General features: G+C 43.7%; 1 protein-coding gene across 3 annotated transcripts in view; it reads right to left on the reverse strand.

Moving 5' to 3' along the window:
* SHPRH (SNF2 histone linker PHD RING helicase) overlaps nucleotides 1-18,207 on the reverse strand; it is a 139,748-nt gene that overhangs the window by 20,846 nt on the left and 100,695 nt on the right. For all 3 annotated transcript variants that reach the window (XM_044292552.1, XM_044292551.1, XM_044292553.1), the window contains 5 exons: nucleotides 14,734-14,876; nucleotides 12,137-12,310; nucleotides 5,778-5,840; nucleotides 3,281-3,506; nucleotides 36-179 (listed from right to left, as the gene is read on the reverse strand). In XM_044292552.1, coding sequence (XP_044148487.1) covers nucleotides 36-179; nucleotides 3,281-3,506; nucleotides 5,778-5,840; nucleotides 12,137-12,310; nucleotides 14,734-14,876 — 750 coding nt within the window. The remainder of the gene's footprint in view (nucleotides 1-35; nucleotides 180-3,280; nucleotides 3,507-5,777; nucleotides 5,841-12,136; nucleotides 12,311-14,733; nucleotides 14,877-18,207) is intronic.

The following is an 18,207-nucleotide window of genomic DNA, read 5'->3' on the forward strand; positions in this document are numbered from 1 at the left end:
TCTTAGAAGCCATTGCACTGCATGTATGCACTAACCTCGTGTGGTTCAATGATGTGAGGAACAGGAGGGTTAGGCTTCGGTTCATCAGGAAGCCGGACTCTGAGGCGCTGGGTTGCCATTGAAAGCTCGTCAATAGCCGACACGTGGTTACGTAGGACCATCCAGTATTCATGAAGCAACTAAAGTTACCATTTCAGAGAAAAAGTTGGTTTAAGCCAATAAGTGACTCTCTTCACTGTAAATCATGTTAATGGTTTATATTATTATATTATTATTTTATTTTTAACCAGCAGTTATGGGTTACTTCACAATTTAAGAGCAAGGGTGTGTACAGCTAGTGCTATGTGGAGAATAATCATAGGGTTTGATCTCTGGGACCCACAACAAATTTCCAGAATGGTCCTTCCATGTACCATGTTACCTCAAGCTGCAATATATTATGGCCAACGGAGTGTTGGTCGAGCAAGCGTGTAGCCGTTTCATTTACTGTCCATGGCACTGACAAATAAAGCTGTACTTGTCGATCTTCATGAGCGCCATAGACAGTGAATGGAGCGACAGAGAACATGCTTGAGTGCTGCTCCAGTCAACCTCCTACAAGTGGTTGCATTGCAGTTGGGTGGGAAGGTAGGTAACAGGACTCCTATACTGGAGATCAGTGGATAGAGGAGAATGCACTCAAATAATATTGAGTAACAACTTAAAAACAGAATGACATTAAACCTCCTCTTAATTATCCTGACCTGAGAGCAAGGGGAAAAGGACATTAGGGTTTTGCCTGAGAATACTTTGAGAAGTGCTCTAATTGCATGGAGAACTGCTTAGCCTCAGCAGCATCTTCTCCCTTCAGACCCTCATAGCAGGCAAATTAACCGAAATAAAGTTTCTGAGCAAGGCTTTGCCCAAACTTTCATCTTCTCTGTACTACATGGAAGCTATAACTTGCAGCTTGGCCTGCTTGTTTCTACATCTCAGCAGTAGCGTTAAAGGGGTTGTTTCATCAGAGACAACTCCTTACAGAATGCAAGCCCCCTAACAAACAGGTGATTTACCCAGGGAAAGCTGTGGCTAGCCAGGCTGCAAGGTGTGTGTAGCCATTTAAATGAATGGACGACTATGAAATATATGGTCGGTTAGAGTCACTGAGAGAAAGAGACTTTCCTATAGAGCGGCTCTCTCTGTTCTTGCTCATAGAGAGGGGTCCCGAGTGGAAGACCTCCCTCTACGACATCCATATGAAAACATGTTTTCAGAGCTGTATAAATGCTTATGCAATGAGTTCCCCCTAACAGTGTAGAAGTGGTTGTAAAAAAGTTACAAAAAATATAAATGCCATTAAGATTTTCTGTGGGAAGAGAATTGAGCTGTAATGGTCTGATCTGGCATTTACAGATATTTTCTGTGATCCTGGCCAGAACTAGGAAGTGGACAGCAGTGAGGACAAGGACTTCGGAATGGCAACAGAGGGGGACTGGTTGAGTAATGCTTAATTGTTATTTTATTTATCTCATTCTGGTCATTTTAAAATAATTTTCTGCTCCTTGGAAAACCCTTTACGGAGTGAATCCATTTAAAAGGGTTGTCCGAGATAATTATAAATCTCGGGTGAACCACAAAATGTCTTAAAATAAAATAACATCTTATAAGCACCCCTTTCTCCGGAGCCATTTTCTGTGTATAAAAACTGCAGTGGTAACGTGCCTGGATACGGTACTTCACCGCTGTAGCCAATCACTGTCCTCACTGGCTGTAGCAGTCACCTGCCGTATCCAGGCACGTCACCGGCTGGAGAAAGGGGGGAGTATAGCATGTCATTTTTAAAGACATTTTGTGGCTTATCCAAGATTTTTTTTATCATCTTGAACAACACCTTTAAAGCCTCATGTAGACGTCCGTGGAACACGGTCCGTGAGATTCCGGACTGGCATTGCAGGAGCACATGGCATCATAGCAACCAATGGCGCCGTGCGCGCCTGCAATGTCAGTCAGGTATATAACGGACTGTCTTCCACGGACGTCTGAATAAGGCTTAAGGGACTCAGCTAATGTGTCAAACATATTTATAAGAGACATATCAATATCAACACTAAAAAAATTATATTTTTGGGATGAATTTTCCAATTTTAATGTGAATATTAGGTGCTTAAACAAGCTTATGAAAATCTACCAACACATCACCTGTATTTTTTATAGTGAGTAACATTAACCCCTTAAGGACCTGGACCATTTTCCTTTTTACCTTCCCACTTTTTAAGAGCCATAACTTTTTACATTTTCCATTCACATGGCCATATGAGGGCTTACTTTTTGACAAGTTTTTTTTAATTTTATTGGCACCATTTAATTGACCATATCTTGTACAGGAAAACGGGGGAAAAAATCTTTGTGGGGTGAAATTGAATAAAATCCACTATTCTGCCAAGGTTTTGATATACCGCGTTTACCGTATCCTCAAAATGATGTTATTCCTTTTCTGCAGTCAATATGATTATGGCGATACCAAAGTTGTATAGCTTTTTATTTTGTTTTACTACTTAAAAAAAAAACATTTTGGAAAAAAAAAATTAAAAATTCTTTGCATTGCTATTTTTTTGACAGCCATAACTTTTTCATATTTCCGCCTACGGACCTGTATGAGGGATTGTTTGTTTGAGGAGAGAACTTTAGTTTTTATTGGTAACTTCGAATACTGGATTATTATTTTTTTGGTTACAGCATTCTGTTATGTTTTTTTACATGTAAAATTCGGAAAGCGGGGTGATTTCTTTACTTTCTCCACAGTAACGTCCCTTAAGGGACTGGAACCTGCAATCTTCTAATTGCTTGTCCCATACACTGCAATAGAATATTGTTGCAGTCTATGGGATTTTTAGACACTGCATGGGCTTTACGGGCAGTTAACCATGATAGGCCTGGGAACCTTCAGAAGGCCATAGGCTGTCCTGGTAACCAATTGGAGCCCCACGATTTTTCTGCAGGGATTCCGATCAGAAGGCAGTGGGAACCCCTGCCTAACCCCAGAGATGCTGCAATCACAATTGACTGTGGCATGTGAGGGGTTAAATGACCAGGTTCGGCCTCACTGCCGATCTGGATTACTGTGACTGGGTGCCTGCTTTTACAGTCAGTACCTGCTGGGCAGGCACGGTGCAGAAGCTCACTCCATACCAACCCTAAAGCATAATGACATACATGTATGTGGTTAGGGGCACAGGTTTGCCTCTTTTTCAAGTCATAATCTATTTTTAATCAATCAGCTAATAAAATTGGAGGAGCTCACCTTATATTCTTTTTTCCACGCCTCAAACAGCTCCATGAAGCATGCACCTTCATCAGTAACCCAGGGGTCCAGTCGGTGAGTTCTGGCAAATGACAGTATAGCTTTCAAAGAGCGTTCCAACTCACTGGCTGCCCATAGGCCTCGGCTAGTTTTAGGCAAACGATCATCTACCAATCCATTTTCTTCTTCAATCATTTCTTCAAATATAGCAGTCTGACCTTTCACCCTGAAAGTTGAAATAGATGGATAAAAATAAAAGCATCTGACACTTTCTAATATGAGATTTCATTTGATATTAATTTACATCATATTCTGATCTCTGACTTTTATGGTCCAAGGATATGCCACAAAAGTCCAATAGATGCGGGTCCCATCTCTGGTACCTGCATCTATTTGGAAAATGTGACCCCATTTGCTGGCTACAGGATATGGAGAGGTGGCCACGCATGAGTAGCAATGTAAGCTGCTGAGCGCTGTTTCTTGGGTAGGATATACCATAAAAGTTGGAAATGTAATTAAGTTTTTCAGAGCTGAAATTTCCTACCATATTAAACAATGTTTTGGGGGGGGGAAAAAATAATAATAATTTTTGTGCCAAACAAGTGTAAAGTGAAGTGATATGCAAGGACATGGAGGTTGTGTGACAAGATGTGAATAAAAGGCCACGGTTTGAACTCAAAAGCTGTAACTTGTAAACTATGAGATCAGAATGCTAAAACTATCAGGGGACACTCAAAACAGTGAGAATTTGGAATTATTTTCCAACTAGCTCCTGGGTACAGATTTGAAAAAAGAGAGTATTACTGTACTTCTACAATGCTTGTTGCTGGTGTAGCAGAATTTTTTTTAAGTCAGAAGTGACCACTTCTTACTCTGGGATGATCTGTAATTTTCTCATCCGTATCATTGGGGGACACAGGCTTGACCATGGGTATAGCTGTTGCCGCTAGGAGGCGGAAACTAAGCACTAAAAGTGTAAGCTCCTCCCCTTCAGCTATACCCTTCCTACAGGGACTAAGCTAAATCAGTCTTCTCTGTTTGAGCCTTTGCAGCAGGTGTCGCTTCGCTTCCTGTCTTACAAGGTGGCGTTTTTCCATTCGTAGGGTGTCGGAACTCGTGTCTCTTTCTTGTCGGTCGGTCGCCTTTTTTCTGATCCTCCATCAGGATAAGGTGGTCCTTTGCCCTGTGCAGTCCTTCCTGGCGAAGGTGGTGTCGGAATTCCATCTAAATGAGGAGATTATTCTCCCTTCATTTAGTCCGGATCTGTCTCATCCTCGGGAGCAGTCTCTCCACACTCTGGATTTGGTACGAGCCGTTCGAGATTATCTGTCCCAGACATCATCTTTACAAGGCGGACGGATTCCCCGTTTGTGATTCCAGAGGAGCCGAGACGAGGGCTGGCATCCATTTCCCAATGGATTTGTTTGGCCATTGTGGAAACGTACCGCATTAAGGACCGGGCCCCACCCTTCTGGGTGACTGCTCATTCGGCTAGGGCAGTGGGGGCCTCTTGGGTGGTGCAACAGAGTGCACACCTTTGCGTCTTCTGACGCTTCTCTTGGGTGTAGAGTTTTGCAGACCGCAGTTCTCTGATTGATGGGAGGGGTGCTTGTTATGCCCACCCTTGGGGACTGAGCTGTAATGTCCCATGGTCAAGCCTGCGTCCCCCAATGATACAGATGAGAAAACTAGATTTTTGTACTTACCGTAAAATCTGTTTCTCTTCCGATCATTGGAGTGGGGACAGCTCCCAAACATTCTTTTGTGTAGGGGCCTTTTCGGCCCTGTGTGGTTCTGGGTTTGTACATAACTATTCTGGTTTGGGGGGACTTTTGGAGATGGCAGATTCCCTATAAGTAAATGTGGCACAGTGTTTAAGCTTAATAGTCCGACTATGGATAATCTGTGTCAGAAATAGTGTCAGGGTACTTGAGAAATACGGCTTTCTTTTCAATGCAATGGTGATAAATAATGGATCATTGATACACCCCACAATCCTTAGAACGAGGGGTTCCTGAGTCTGCTCTCTTAATAGTGTCTATTTTGGTCCACTGCTCTAGCCCCTCATTTCTAGGGGTTGACTTAGCACAAGGTCAACTCGACAGAAGTGAATGGAGCAGTGGACCAAAATGAAAACTACCGCTCCATTCAGAGAGAGGACTCTGGAGCTCCTTGTTCTCGGGACTGCGGAGGGTCTGACCGCTGGGACAGGTGATAAAATAGTTCTCCTGGAAAAAAAAAACGTTAAAAGTGCCAAAACGTACCTGCGGTATTAAGTGAGGAAGTTTGTAGAGTGCAAGGCAAAGCCTTTACCAGCTTCCTTTGTGTTGGTAAAATATGCAGCATTATTACCATGTGAATCATGTACTTGAACTTACAGCTGCATCATAACAAAACAATAAAAGAATATCATAGCTATAAACAACTAAACTCATTTACTAAGCTACTCAACGCGGTCTTGTCTGACAATAATCATTGCGGAGAGGTGGCTACTTACGTATGAGAGAAGAGTTTTGACTCATAATCCGTGAATAATTCATCAGCTTTACAAAAGACGCAGCTGTGAAGAGAGGAAACATCAGAGGCCTGCTGTGAGAAGTAGAGCACCCAACAGACACAGGACAGGTACAACAATGGCACAAATTAACCCTTTAACAACTAGAGTGACCCGGTTCTAAATGGCCAGACACTTTTCAGTGATATTTCGCATGTGATGGTTTAACATCTCCAATTTCAGTACCTTTTTTGGGGGTACCAAAATCCTTCTTGGACTTCTGTTTGTGATTTTAAATACCATTTTTGGTTAAATCTTTAGTCTATATTTTTTTATTTCTTTTAGTTCGCTACAGATAAAGGTGAAGAATTATCATTCCCCTACACTACCTTTCCAGCCTAAAAAAGTGCATTTGGGACTGTTTAACCACCCTTGTATCTACATCTAGGCAACAGGGGAGTTTCCATGCCACCCGTGCAACTGTCTCAAACGGGGGTGGGGGGTCACTGGCCCCGGTACATTTATCATCATTTACGCCAATTTCCTGGCGTAAATGATGACTGAAGTATATGCCAGCTACAAGCTGATGTAGACTTCAAATCGAGGCGCACAGAGGATGTGCTTAATTTATGATGATGTGTGCGCCTAGTCAAGAATAAAATGCATTCGCTGGCAGGGCAGGGTATATCAGGAACAGTGTACAAGTGCTGGGCCTGATAAATCTCCCCTAAATGTTTGAAAATAATATGCTTTCAGTGTGGTTTCTTTTATATATATATATATATATATATATATATATATATATATAATAGAAAAAGGATGGGCAGCACTCCAAGAAATAAAAGTAGCAAAAAGACTTTATTTACCCCAATGGAGCATGCAACGCTTGAGGAAGGCTCCTGCTTACAGCCGAAACGTTGCATGCTCCATTGGGGTAAATAAAGTCTTTTTGCTACTTTTATTTCTTGGAGTGCTGCCCATCTTTTTTTTATTTTGTATTTATTGGATTGGCTTTAATCCATTTTGCGCCAGCTGCACCCACTACTTTATACCAGGGATGGTGCTGCCACTGTTTTTCTATATATATATATATATATATATATATATATATATATATATATATATACACACACACACACACACACACTATAGAAGGATGACCCCGCTTCGCATTTCATGTTTGTGTGTGTTGTTAAAAGATATCAACAGTATCCCCCATAACAGTGACCTCTACAGCACCCCGTCCCTTAACAGTGACCTCCACAGTGGCCTACACCCTTAACAGTTACCCCCCTCACACCGCCCCTTTAAAGGAAACCTGTCACCAGGATTTTGATACATATGCAAATTAACATAAAAGAGTCATATCTTACTTGTGTGACCAGAGAAGAGTCATATTTTCAAGCTCCGACTCATCTCAGGTTAATTTGCATATGTACAAAATCATTTTTTTTACACGATAAAAGCACACAGAGCTATGGGGACTGGGTATTGCGGATGTGCTAGCGGCCATCTAGCAACCCATGTCCTCAGCTCTATACCCAAAATCCCGGTGACAGGTTCCCTTTAACAGTGACCTCTACAGCACCCCACCCCCTTAACAGTGACCTAAACAGCCCCACACTCCTCAACACTAACCACCCTCCACAGTGCCCCACCTCCTTAAAATGCGACCTCCACAGCAGCCCTCCCTCTTAACTTTGACCTTAACAGCAGCCCAGTCCTTTAACAGTGACCTCCACAACACCCCACCCGCCCCTCTAACAAATAATTATTGTCTTTAATTGACAGTATATAAAACCCCACAGAATTAGTATACACTTAGGCCTCTAGCACACGAGCGTGATGGATTAGGTCTGGATGCGTTCAGGGTGCATTCAGGAAAACTCACACCATTTCGGTTCAGACAGTTTTGTCTGCGATTGCGTTCAGTTTTATTCGCGTGGGTGAAATGCGCATTCATGCGTTTTTCACAAGCATGATAAAAAATTGAAGGTTTACAAACAACATCTCTTAGCAACCATCAGTGAAAAATGCTTTTTCACGCAGCCCCATTCACTTCTATGGGGCCAGGGCTGCGTGAAAAACGCAGAATATACAACATACTGCGATTTTCACGCAAAGCACAAGTGATGCGTGAAAAACAACACTCATGTACACAGATCCATTAAAATGAATAGATCCGGATTCAGTGCTGGGGCAATGCGTTTGTATCACGCATTTTGCCTGGGGCAGAAAACTCACTCATGTGAAAGGGGCCTTAAGGTCATGTGAGTTACATCAGCCTCTACAACAACGTTGGTTAAGCATCGCAATCGAAATCATATTAACTCACACATAAGCTGTCTTATACTAAGAATGTCCTTCGTTGCCAATCAGAGCTCATATTAATGACCTGTAGCAAAATAGAAGCTGAGCTGTGATTGGTTGCTATATGCAGCCTGATGAATATCCAGGCTAACTGCCACAACAGCCAATAGACAATGGTTATGGAGGGGATCTGTGGATGCCCCGCTCACTGTTGTATAAGCTTATCTAACCTGTAGGCATTGTTAAAATATAATAATCGTGTAATCCGGCTGTATTACTTTCAACTAAATTCCGTAGCAGAGAGGAGGGAGGCCGGGCGGCGCGTCACTACGTCACACGCCCACGCTCCCTGCTTCAGTCATAAAGTGCGCGGCGCAGGTGCATGAAGTGATGCGCTGCCCACCCACCCTCCTGGCCTGCCTCCTCTCGGCTACCGAACTTGTTGTAAGTAATACAGCTGGATTACACGCGATTATTATATTTTAACAATGCCTACAGGTTAGATAAGATTATACAACAGTGAGCGGGGCCGATGCATTAGAAGACAGGGACTGCACCGGTCCCAGCTATCATTCCTAATTCAGATGCCGGCCCCCAGCCCCTACTCCCTCTGTTGATACACCCGCCGACCGGGTTGTGCGGCGGCCGTGTATCATTGTAGGTAATCGCAGCATTTTTTGGTCGGCCAAATCGCCATATCGCAATCGTCCATGATTGCAATACGACTGCTTTGACGATATATTGTGCAGGCCTAATATATATATATATATTCCACATTAACACAGATGAAAACAGCACCCTGTGGTGATATCAGTAACTAGTTTGAGAATGCTAAGACCCAGCAGCTCACTGAGCACTATGTAGGCTAAAAGAAAAAAGACAGAAGTGATTATAAACCGTTAATTTACAATGCCACGGGTTCAAATCAGGATCATACATTTAAAGCAGGTGATCTTAGCTTAAAGGGATTATGTCACCAGGTTTCACCCCCTCCAGATAAAAATATGGTTATGTTCAGGGAGCTTTAACCATTCCTAATGTGGTCTTATAAATGTAATCTGTGGAAGAGTTGATAGCTGACAGTCAGGAAAGAGGCGGGATTTACCAGAACAGATACAACTCTCTAACTCTCTTTCTAGACTCTCAGAGATTTGGAGATCTGGTGTGTTCCTGAATTTTTCCTCAGTAGGGTTCTTGTCAGGTGTAACCTCTCCTTAGTATCCCTCCCCTCTTCCTATTCCTCTTCCCTTTTGTGTCTTTTATGTTTATTGTGCTATAGGGTCCTCCGTTTAGGATTACTCACTTAGTGTGCTCACTTGGGCATTCGAGGGTTCATAGCACAGCTCATTCGCTTCCACAGTGATAGCCCTCCTTGATTGGGGTTCCCTGTTTGGCTGGGATGTTTGTGTCCCGCTAATGGTTAATACCTCTGTGATATTTCAGTTGTTTTTCGAGGGTCCTGCGTGTCCCTTTGTTGGACTATGTCCATATTACTTATATCAATGTCTGTGATGTACTGAGTCATTTGCTTATGAAAATCAAAAAATGAATAAAATAAGATTACACATAAATGTAATCTGTAGGCTCATTTTGCTAAAAATACGCTATTACTAACCTGTCAGTCATAAAAATAAGGTGCCCAAGGAGATGTAAATGGCTCCAAGCTGCCACCCTCACCTGCTGCCGTTCGTGCCCAGCGCCGCCTCATAATCTTCTGTGACGCCTCCAGCTCTCCCTCTGTAACATGCTGTGAAAGCCTCCTGCTCGCTCCCTCCTCCCTCCCCCCTATGTAACATCACAATGTTACAGCAGCAGGAGGCTTTCACAGGATGTTACAGAGGGGGGAGGGAGAGAGAGCGAGCAGGAGGCTTTCACAGCATGTTACAGAGGGAGAGCTGGAGGCGTCACAGTTTATGAGGCGGCGCTGGGCACGAATGGCAGCAGGTGAGGGCGGCAGCTTGGAGCCATTAACATCCCCTTGGGCACCTTATTTTTATGACTGACAGGTTAGTAATAGCGTATTTTTAGCAAAATGAGCCTACAGATTACATTTATAAGACCACATTAGGAATGGTTAAAGCTCCCTGAACATAACCATATTTTTATCTGGAGGGGTGAAACCTGGTGACAGAATCCCTTTAACAATGGCACTGATCTACTTGTATAGTATATCCAGAAGAAGTAGTAGTTTGAAAAATATCAGATGGTGGACGTTCCCACTACGATGGGCTGAGATAGAGCAGGAGTGCTGTGCACTAAGGTCATTGAGAGATTTTATGTGTTACAATAATACAGCTAAGCAGGAGGAGAGTTATATGCTACACACTCTCAAGGATAGTATTGATGCATGGGTGAAAACCGTTAAGAAAAATCTGTGTTTTTTCTTTCATTCAGTTCAGTTCCGCTTAGCAGTAATAGCTAGATGTATTCAGAATTTGAATACTATACATTGGCATGTGGCACGGGTGGAATGGTTACAGTAAGTCAGTTATATAGTAATTATAGGATACGTCACTTTAAAAAGCTAAAACAGCAATTTCAACGTAAATTATGTTATGTTTTTCCAATACATACAATTAAGGAGCTTCTTTTTAAGTTACAGTTGGATAGGACATCCAAGTCCAGCACTCTAATAAAATAAAATATAAAGTTTACTCCATACTTCATATCCAAGTGCAGAAACAGCACACCTAAATCTAGGCATCTCACAGCACAGAAGTCATCTGGGACTAAGGACCCAGAGGGGTCGGAAACGCGTCAGCCTGGTGTGCTGTTTCTGCACTGGCGCATTTTATTTTATTTCACTGGAGTGCTGGATTGCTTTCTATGTCTGAAGTGGCCGGGATTCCGTGCACCCACCTGAGGTGAGCTGATAGACTCCATATCTGCAGTCGGATAGGGCAGCAGAATACATCACAATTTGCTAGGATTATAATTAATAAGCAAAGTACAAAAGGGGCTCTGTCTATAATTTATAATGAATTAGGGGCAGAGACAGTGGTAACCAAAAGAACCTCATGAAGATTCAGTTTAGATGGCAATAATACCCACAGGGATTAGAAGCCTGTTCTGAGACTGTGTACAGAGAGGCAAACTCCTACACAAGTGGTGGGAATGGGATAGGGTAAGGATCTATGGAAGGAGGTATCCCAGTTAATATTAAAATAGTGAAGCATTCTTTTGACCTAATCCCTGAACTAGCTATATGAATTTCTACATTATTCGGCCTGTTTACTGGTCTCAAGAGATTGGAAAAATTGTAAAAGATATCAATGAAGCAGGAAGGTTAGTGAATACCTTACTGCTAGATGAATTTTGGCTACAGGGTAACAGCAAATATTTAATGGGGTTGAACATGAATATGAACATGGGACCAACACAGATGCCTGCAGCTGCCAAGCGCACATGCAACAGGTCAGCAAGTTTTATAGGTACAAATCTGCTGACAGATGCCCTTAAAGAACGCTCAACTCATAAGACTTATTTGACTACGTGGCCTCAGATATTAAGTATGGGTAATAAAAATTAAGTTGAGATAGAAGGAGGTAAAAGGAGATGGAAGGGGAAGGTACATTTTTTATTTCTTTCTTTCATTCTTTCCTTTTTATTTTTTGTCCTTGAAAACTGAATATAATTGGCATGATATGATCAATTATTTGCATAAATGGTAAACATAATAAAAAATAAAAAAATAAAAAATAAAGCAGTCTAATAATAAATGGCTAATCATGCATTTTGCCTTCCTTGCCCCGTACATACAAAGTGGAATAACATACATACTGTATAATGGTGTTGAAAGCCTGCACTTCATAGTGTACATTCACTCTCAGGATGTCAAATCTTCCCCTCCAGGTGTTATATGTCTGTTACTATTTATGTCAGTCTATAATCAGCAAATGTGTTTCTGAATGCAAGTAAGGGGAAAAATGGACTAGGAGTGGAAAGGGATAGTTGAAAAGCTTCATTTCTATAAATTCAAAGTTACACTAATTGTAAAAGGCTTTAACATGGAAATGCTATAGAGATGCATGTATACAATACACAATACATACATATGGAGTGGCAGCCGACCAACCCTAAGGTGGCATATTGATGCTGTCTGGATAACCTCTTTAGACGGGGGACCTTCAAGATTCTTCACCGCCTCTCTGACTTGTTTCTGGCACTTTCTGACTTCCTCCATCTGAGAGGTAACAATGTACTGAAGTCCTCTGCAGTCCCGAAACCTAAAGGTGCGTAAAACAGGTAAGTAACAACAAATCTCATTGTCTGAAGAAAGGGTGGAATGGATTTCTGGCCAGATGAGAAAGAGACCATTGAAGGACTATAAAGTTGTCTTCATACAGAATGAAAATCATACAGAATGAAAATACAAATTTGCTTACTATTGCTGTTATGCATAGTAAAATACAATTTTTATAAGTCATAATCTAACCATTTCACTGCAAAGAATAGATGTAAACGCTTGCTGCGGCTGGAATAGAAGTACTGGAGAGTAGAACTTGGTATCATATTAACTGTTACTCTAACAGTTTTGCTTGAGATCTGCTCAGGTTTTGAGAAAAGGACCTAACAGTTTAGCACAAGCAGCAGAACTTGGGCAGCAGGCTTAATGGGTGGAGGGCTGCTTTAACCTTTAATATCTAGGTCTGTGTAGCAGCTAGAGATGTGAGCTGGGTCTTGTTTGAAAGCTTTACAAGACCAGTTTCGTGAGAGCGCCATAAACTTGCTGCTTTCACTCTTGAAACAATTTCTAAAGAGTATATCGCCAGTTTCATGGCAGCTAACACTATGATCCTGGTCTATAAGCCTTAGATTGTCAGTTTTCAAACAAGGCCAGGCTCACATCTCTAGCTGCTACACAGCCTTAGATATTAAAGGTCAGAACAAGCCCTCCTTCTTCAGACAGCTGTGATCTCAGCCAGCAAGGAGGAAGAGAGGTACTAGGGAAATGCGGCACAGAGAGGGCACTACTGAAATACATGTATGGTATCCTTGTGGTTACCCTTTTCTCCATAAGGGTCCATTCACACGTCCGTAGAAAGGGTCCGCATCCGTTCCGCAAATTGCGGAATGGGTGCAGGCCCATTCATTCTCTATAGGGCAGGAATGGATGCGGACATTTTCGGAGCGCACCCCCGATCTTCCGGTCCGTGGCTCTGGAAAAAAAAATAGAACATGTTGTATTCTTGTCCCCAATAGAGGACAAGAATAGGCAGTTCTATGCGGGTGCCGGCCAGGTGTATTGCGGATCCGCAATACACTACGGACGTGTGAATGGACCCTAAAAGCTACTTTTTGGCTGCCTATTGCTTTAAGAAAAATTCTAAGTATGAAAAATTCAAAGTATGAATAAACCACTGGTGTCAATTAACACAATTAACAGTGTGTCTGAGCACTGCTCAAGCTCAGCATCACTGTATTGAACAGCACATGGGCTACTGCGAATGAGTTGTTCTATTGATTTCCACTGAGGTGCAGAAAGGTGGCCAAGAGGGGAGCTGCTGCGCATGTGTGTGTATGAATAGGTTTCCTATGACTGTCTCGTTTGGGGGATTCTTTCTTATTTATATTATACTGGTAAGGTTACTTTCACACTTGCGGCAGTGTGATCCAGCGGGCAGTTCCGTCATCGGAACTGCCCGCCGATCTGCATGTGACTGAAAGCATTTTGTGAAACGCATCCGGATCCATCTAAAAAAATGCATTGCAAGAACGGATCCGTCTCTCCGCTTGTCATGCGGACAGACGGATCCGTCTTTTTTCACATTTTTACCGGTCTGCGTATGTGCAGACCGGAAGGACGGATCCGGCGTTCCGGTATTTTGAATGATATTTTGATCCGGCACTAATACATTCCTACGGGGAAAAATGTTGGATCCGGCAAGTCTTTTTTTCGCCGGAGATAAAACCGTAGCATGCTACGGTTTTATCTTTTGCCTGATCAGTCAAAACTCACTGAACTGAAGACATCCTGAACGGATTACTGTCCATTCACAATGCATGGGGATATACCTGATCAGTTATTTTCCGGTATAGAGCCCCTGTGACGGAAAAGAAAAACGTGAAAGTACTCTAAGAAGATGAACAGATACACATCTAATCAAATGATACGTAGACTAATAGTTGCAATTGTTTATTGGTATAAAGGGTGCATTCACACGACCGTATATATTTTGGGGTCCGCAAAATGCAGATCCACAAAAATTAAGGATGACCTCCATGTTGCAAAGATTTCTGGTCTGTTCTGGTGAATATGCAATGATATGTGCATGTAGACAATATAAAAAGTGTCATGTATGAACTGAGCACATCTTACACTTTCATTATGTGAGGTGTTGTATGTCTCAGGCTCTGAGTTACACTTTGAGACACAATCATGTATTTTATGCTTTTTTTTTCATTTTTTTTTACAAAAGGTTACTCTTTGATGCAAAACTGTGTGAGGGCACAGGTGTTTACTTTCAGAAAACATATCAGTCTAAGGGAATAATATGATTTATTTCTTTTTGAATTCAGGTTTCTTTGTGTTGGTCAAAAGTGTGAAAACTGTCCTGGCAGCGAAGGGGATCAAAAGTGCCTGTCACCAATATGATTTTTTACTATAAGCAAAATGAACATTTTGACCCGAGACCCCCCCATCACTCACTTATCTGCCATGGACAACTTGTTCACTTGGTGTTTGTAGTTGACAGTGATTTCATTTTGCACACGCTGAACAAGATCCTCATCATTTGCATTTTGGATTGCACGCTGGATCACATCAATCCACCAGGGAGAGGAGAAATTAATCTGCAAAGAACTCAAGAAGTTCAGGCTTGAAGAAATTGAGGCTATAGAATTTTTTGAAGGATTAGGATTATTCTCAGAGAAACCAGATAAAAGGGTAATGGGTAAAAAGCAAATAAAGACAACTCTTCGGCATTGGTAAGCTTTGTCAATTATCACAGGACTATGAAGCATGAAATAACACAGTTTTAAATTCATCCAATAGTGTTATTGTAGTAGCAATTGTAGAAAACAAAGTCAACCTTGAAATTCAACGGCAACTGCAAATTCCATTATGGACATTCTGCATTGCTTTAGGAACACTAAACCTAGAAATGATGATATTAGGCTTGTTTCACAGCCTGCCAGATCCATGAATACTGAGTGCTACCAAGGATCCGTCCAGCCTCTTTTACTATAATGGGGACCAGCGCAGAGCCGACTGCAACCCGGCAAATAAGCCAAGGAGCGGCTGAACAAATACCACTGCGAGCAGCGGTTTATGTCCAGCCGCGTCCCGGCATATTTGCCATGTTGCGGACGAATCTCCACCAGTCCCCATTATAGTGAACGGGGCCGGACTCGGTATTCACGGATCCGGCAAGCTGTTTCCGACCGGAACAGCCTTCCGGATCTGTTTTAACACAGATGTAAAACAAGCCTTAGGAGGAGATAACAAGATTTTTGTACTTACCGTAAAATCTGTTTCTCTTCCGTTCATTGGGGGACACAGGCTTTGACCATGGGTATAGCTGTGGCCGCTAGGAGGCGGACACTAAGCACACAAAGTGTATTGGTACTTTCACACTTGCGTTGTTTGATTCCAGCAGGCAGTTCAATTGCCTGAACTGCCTGCCTGTTCAGGCAAACTGTATGCAAACGCATGTCATTTTTTATGACTGATCAGGCATTTTTCAGACTGATCAGGATCCTGATCAGTCTGAAAAATGCCTGATCAGTCTGAAAAATGCATTGCAATACCGGATCCGTTTTTCCGGTGTGCTCAGGCAAAATGGATCCCTGTGGTGGAACTCTATACCGGAAAATAGAAACACTAATGTGAAAGTACCCTTAGCTCCTCCCTCTTCAGCTGTACCCTTCCTACAGGGACTAAGCTAAATCAGTTTAGTGCAAAAGCAGTAGGAGAAGCCAGACACAAGAAAATTATATTGTGTACAAACCCAGAAACACACAGGCCCAAAAAGGCCCATAAACAAAAGAATGGGTGGGAGATGTGTCCCCCAATGCACGGAAGAGAAACAGATGTTATGGTAAGTACAAAACTTTAGTTTTCTCATCCGTCTCATTGGGGGACACAGGCTTTGACCATGGGACGTTACAGAGCAGTTCCAAGGGTGGGCTTAACTTAAACCCCCCTGCCAATCAGAGAACCGCTGTCTGCAAAACTCTACACCCCAAAAGAAGCGTTAGAAGATGCAAAGGTGTGCACTCTGTAAAACTTGGAAAAAGTATGCAACGACAACCAGGTCACCGCCTTGCACACCTAAAGGGCCGAAGCCCCGTGATACCCCGTACTGCCCAAGAGGCCCCCACTGCCCGAGCAGATTGAGCAGTCAACCGGAAGGGAGGGACCCGGTCCTTAACGCGGTACACTTCCACAATAGCCAAACAAATCCATCGGGAAATGGAAGTCTTTGACGCTGCCAGCCCTCGTCTCGGCCCCTCTGAAATCACAAACAGGGAATCCGTCCGCCTGAAAGATGCCGTTTGGGACAGATAAACCCGCACGGCTCGTACTAGATCCAGGGTATGGAGCGACTGCTCTCGAGGATGAGACGGGTCCGGACAAAATGAAGGGAGAATAATCTCCTTATTTAGATGGAATGCCGACACCACCTTTGGCAGGAAGGACTGCACAGCGTGAAGGACCACCATAAACTGAAGGAGAATCAGGAAGGAAGACCGACATGACAGAGCCGCGAGTTCCGACACTCTATGGATAGAAGTAATTGCAACCAAAAGAGCCACCTTATAAGACAGGAAGCGCAGCGACATCTGCTGCAAAGGCTCAAATGGAGAAGATTGGACCACTAGATTAAGATGCCAAGGATCCAATGGAGGACAGAAAGGGGGCGCAGCATGCACGACCCCCTGCAGAAAAGTCAGAACCGCCGAAAGGAAGCTAAATTTTGCTGAAAAAGAATGGAGAGAGTCGACACTTGCCCTTTAGGAGAGCTGAGAGCCAGCCCTAGGTCCATGCCCGACTGCAGGAAAGCCAAAAGTCGCGGCAAAGAAAAGCCAACGGGAGACAGCTGTCGCCGCTCGCACCAACTAACGTAGGACTTCCAGGTCCGGTGGTAGATTCTGGAAGACGGCGACTTTCTGGCCTGAATCATGATCTGGACCGGCGCATCCGAAAACCCACAAGCTTTCAGTATGGCAGCTTCAACAGCCATGCCCTAAATTTTGCGACCCTAAATTTCGATGGAAGATTGGCCCCTGCGACAGCAGGTCCCATCGAAGAGAAAGACGCCAAGGTTCGTCAGCGAGAAGAGTGACTAGGGACGTGTGCCACACACTGCAAGGCCAATCTAGGGTCACGAGAATGATGGGTAGTCCCTCGGACCTAATCTTCCGGAGAAGACGCAGAATGAGAGGAAGAGGCAGGAACATGTAAGGAAACGTGAACCGACTCAACGGGATCAGCAGCGCGTCGCATGCCAGGGACATGGGGTCACTGGACCGCACGACAAAGTCCTCAACCTTGTTGTTGAAGAGTGAGGTCATGAGATCCACATCCGGCTGACCCCACCTCTCGCAGATGGCCCGAAAGTCCTGCGGGTGGGGAGCCCACTCGCCGGGATCGAGGCGCTCCCGGCTGAGGAAGTCTGTGATCCAGTTGTCGATGCCGGGTATGTGAACTGCCGACAGTGCTGGAACATGTTTCTCCATCCAGCTGAGAATCAGCACCGTCTCCACCATGACTTCCGGGCTCCGGGTGCAGCCCTGGTGATTGATGTACGCCACCGCTGTGGAGTTGTCGTACTGCACCCTCACCGGACAACCCCTGAGATAGTTGGCCCAATGTCGCAGAAAGAGCCGAATCGCCCTCAACTACATAACACTGACTGGAAGGGAGCGTTCCTCGCGTGACCATACCCCTTAAACAGAGAGATTTTTCAACACTCCCCCCCAACCCTTGAGGGAGGAACGAGCGACCAGATGTCAACATCGGAAAGACCATCCACCATCTGAGGGCCCGGCGCACTGCGGCAAGGAGGCGCATTGGTCGATCCAAGGAGGCTAGGGAGCGATCCCAGCTGGACAGAATGGCTCGCTGAAGCGTTCTGGTATGGAATTGAGCATAGGGAACTGCTTCGAAGGCAGAGACCAT

The sequence above is a fragment of the Bufo gargarizans genome, chromosome 4, assembly GCF_014858855.1.
Source record: "Bufo gargarizans isolate SCDJY-AF-19 chromosome 4, ASM1485885v1, whole genome shotgun sequence".
Classification (NCBI taxonomy): domain Eukaryota; kingdom Metazoa; phylum Chordata; class Amphibia; order Anura; family Bufonidae; genus Bufo; species Bufo gargarizans.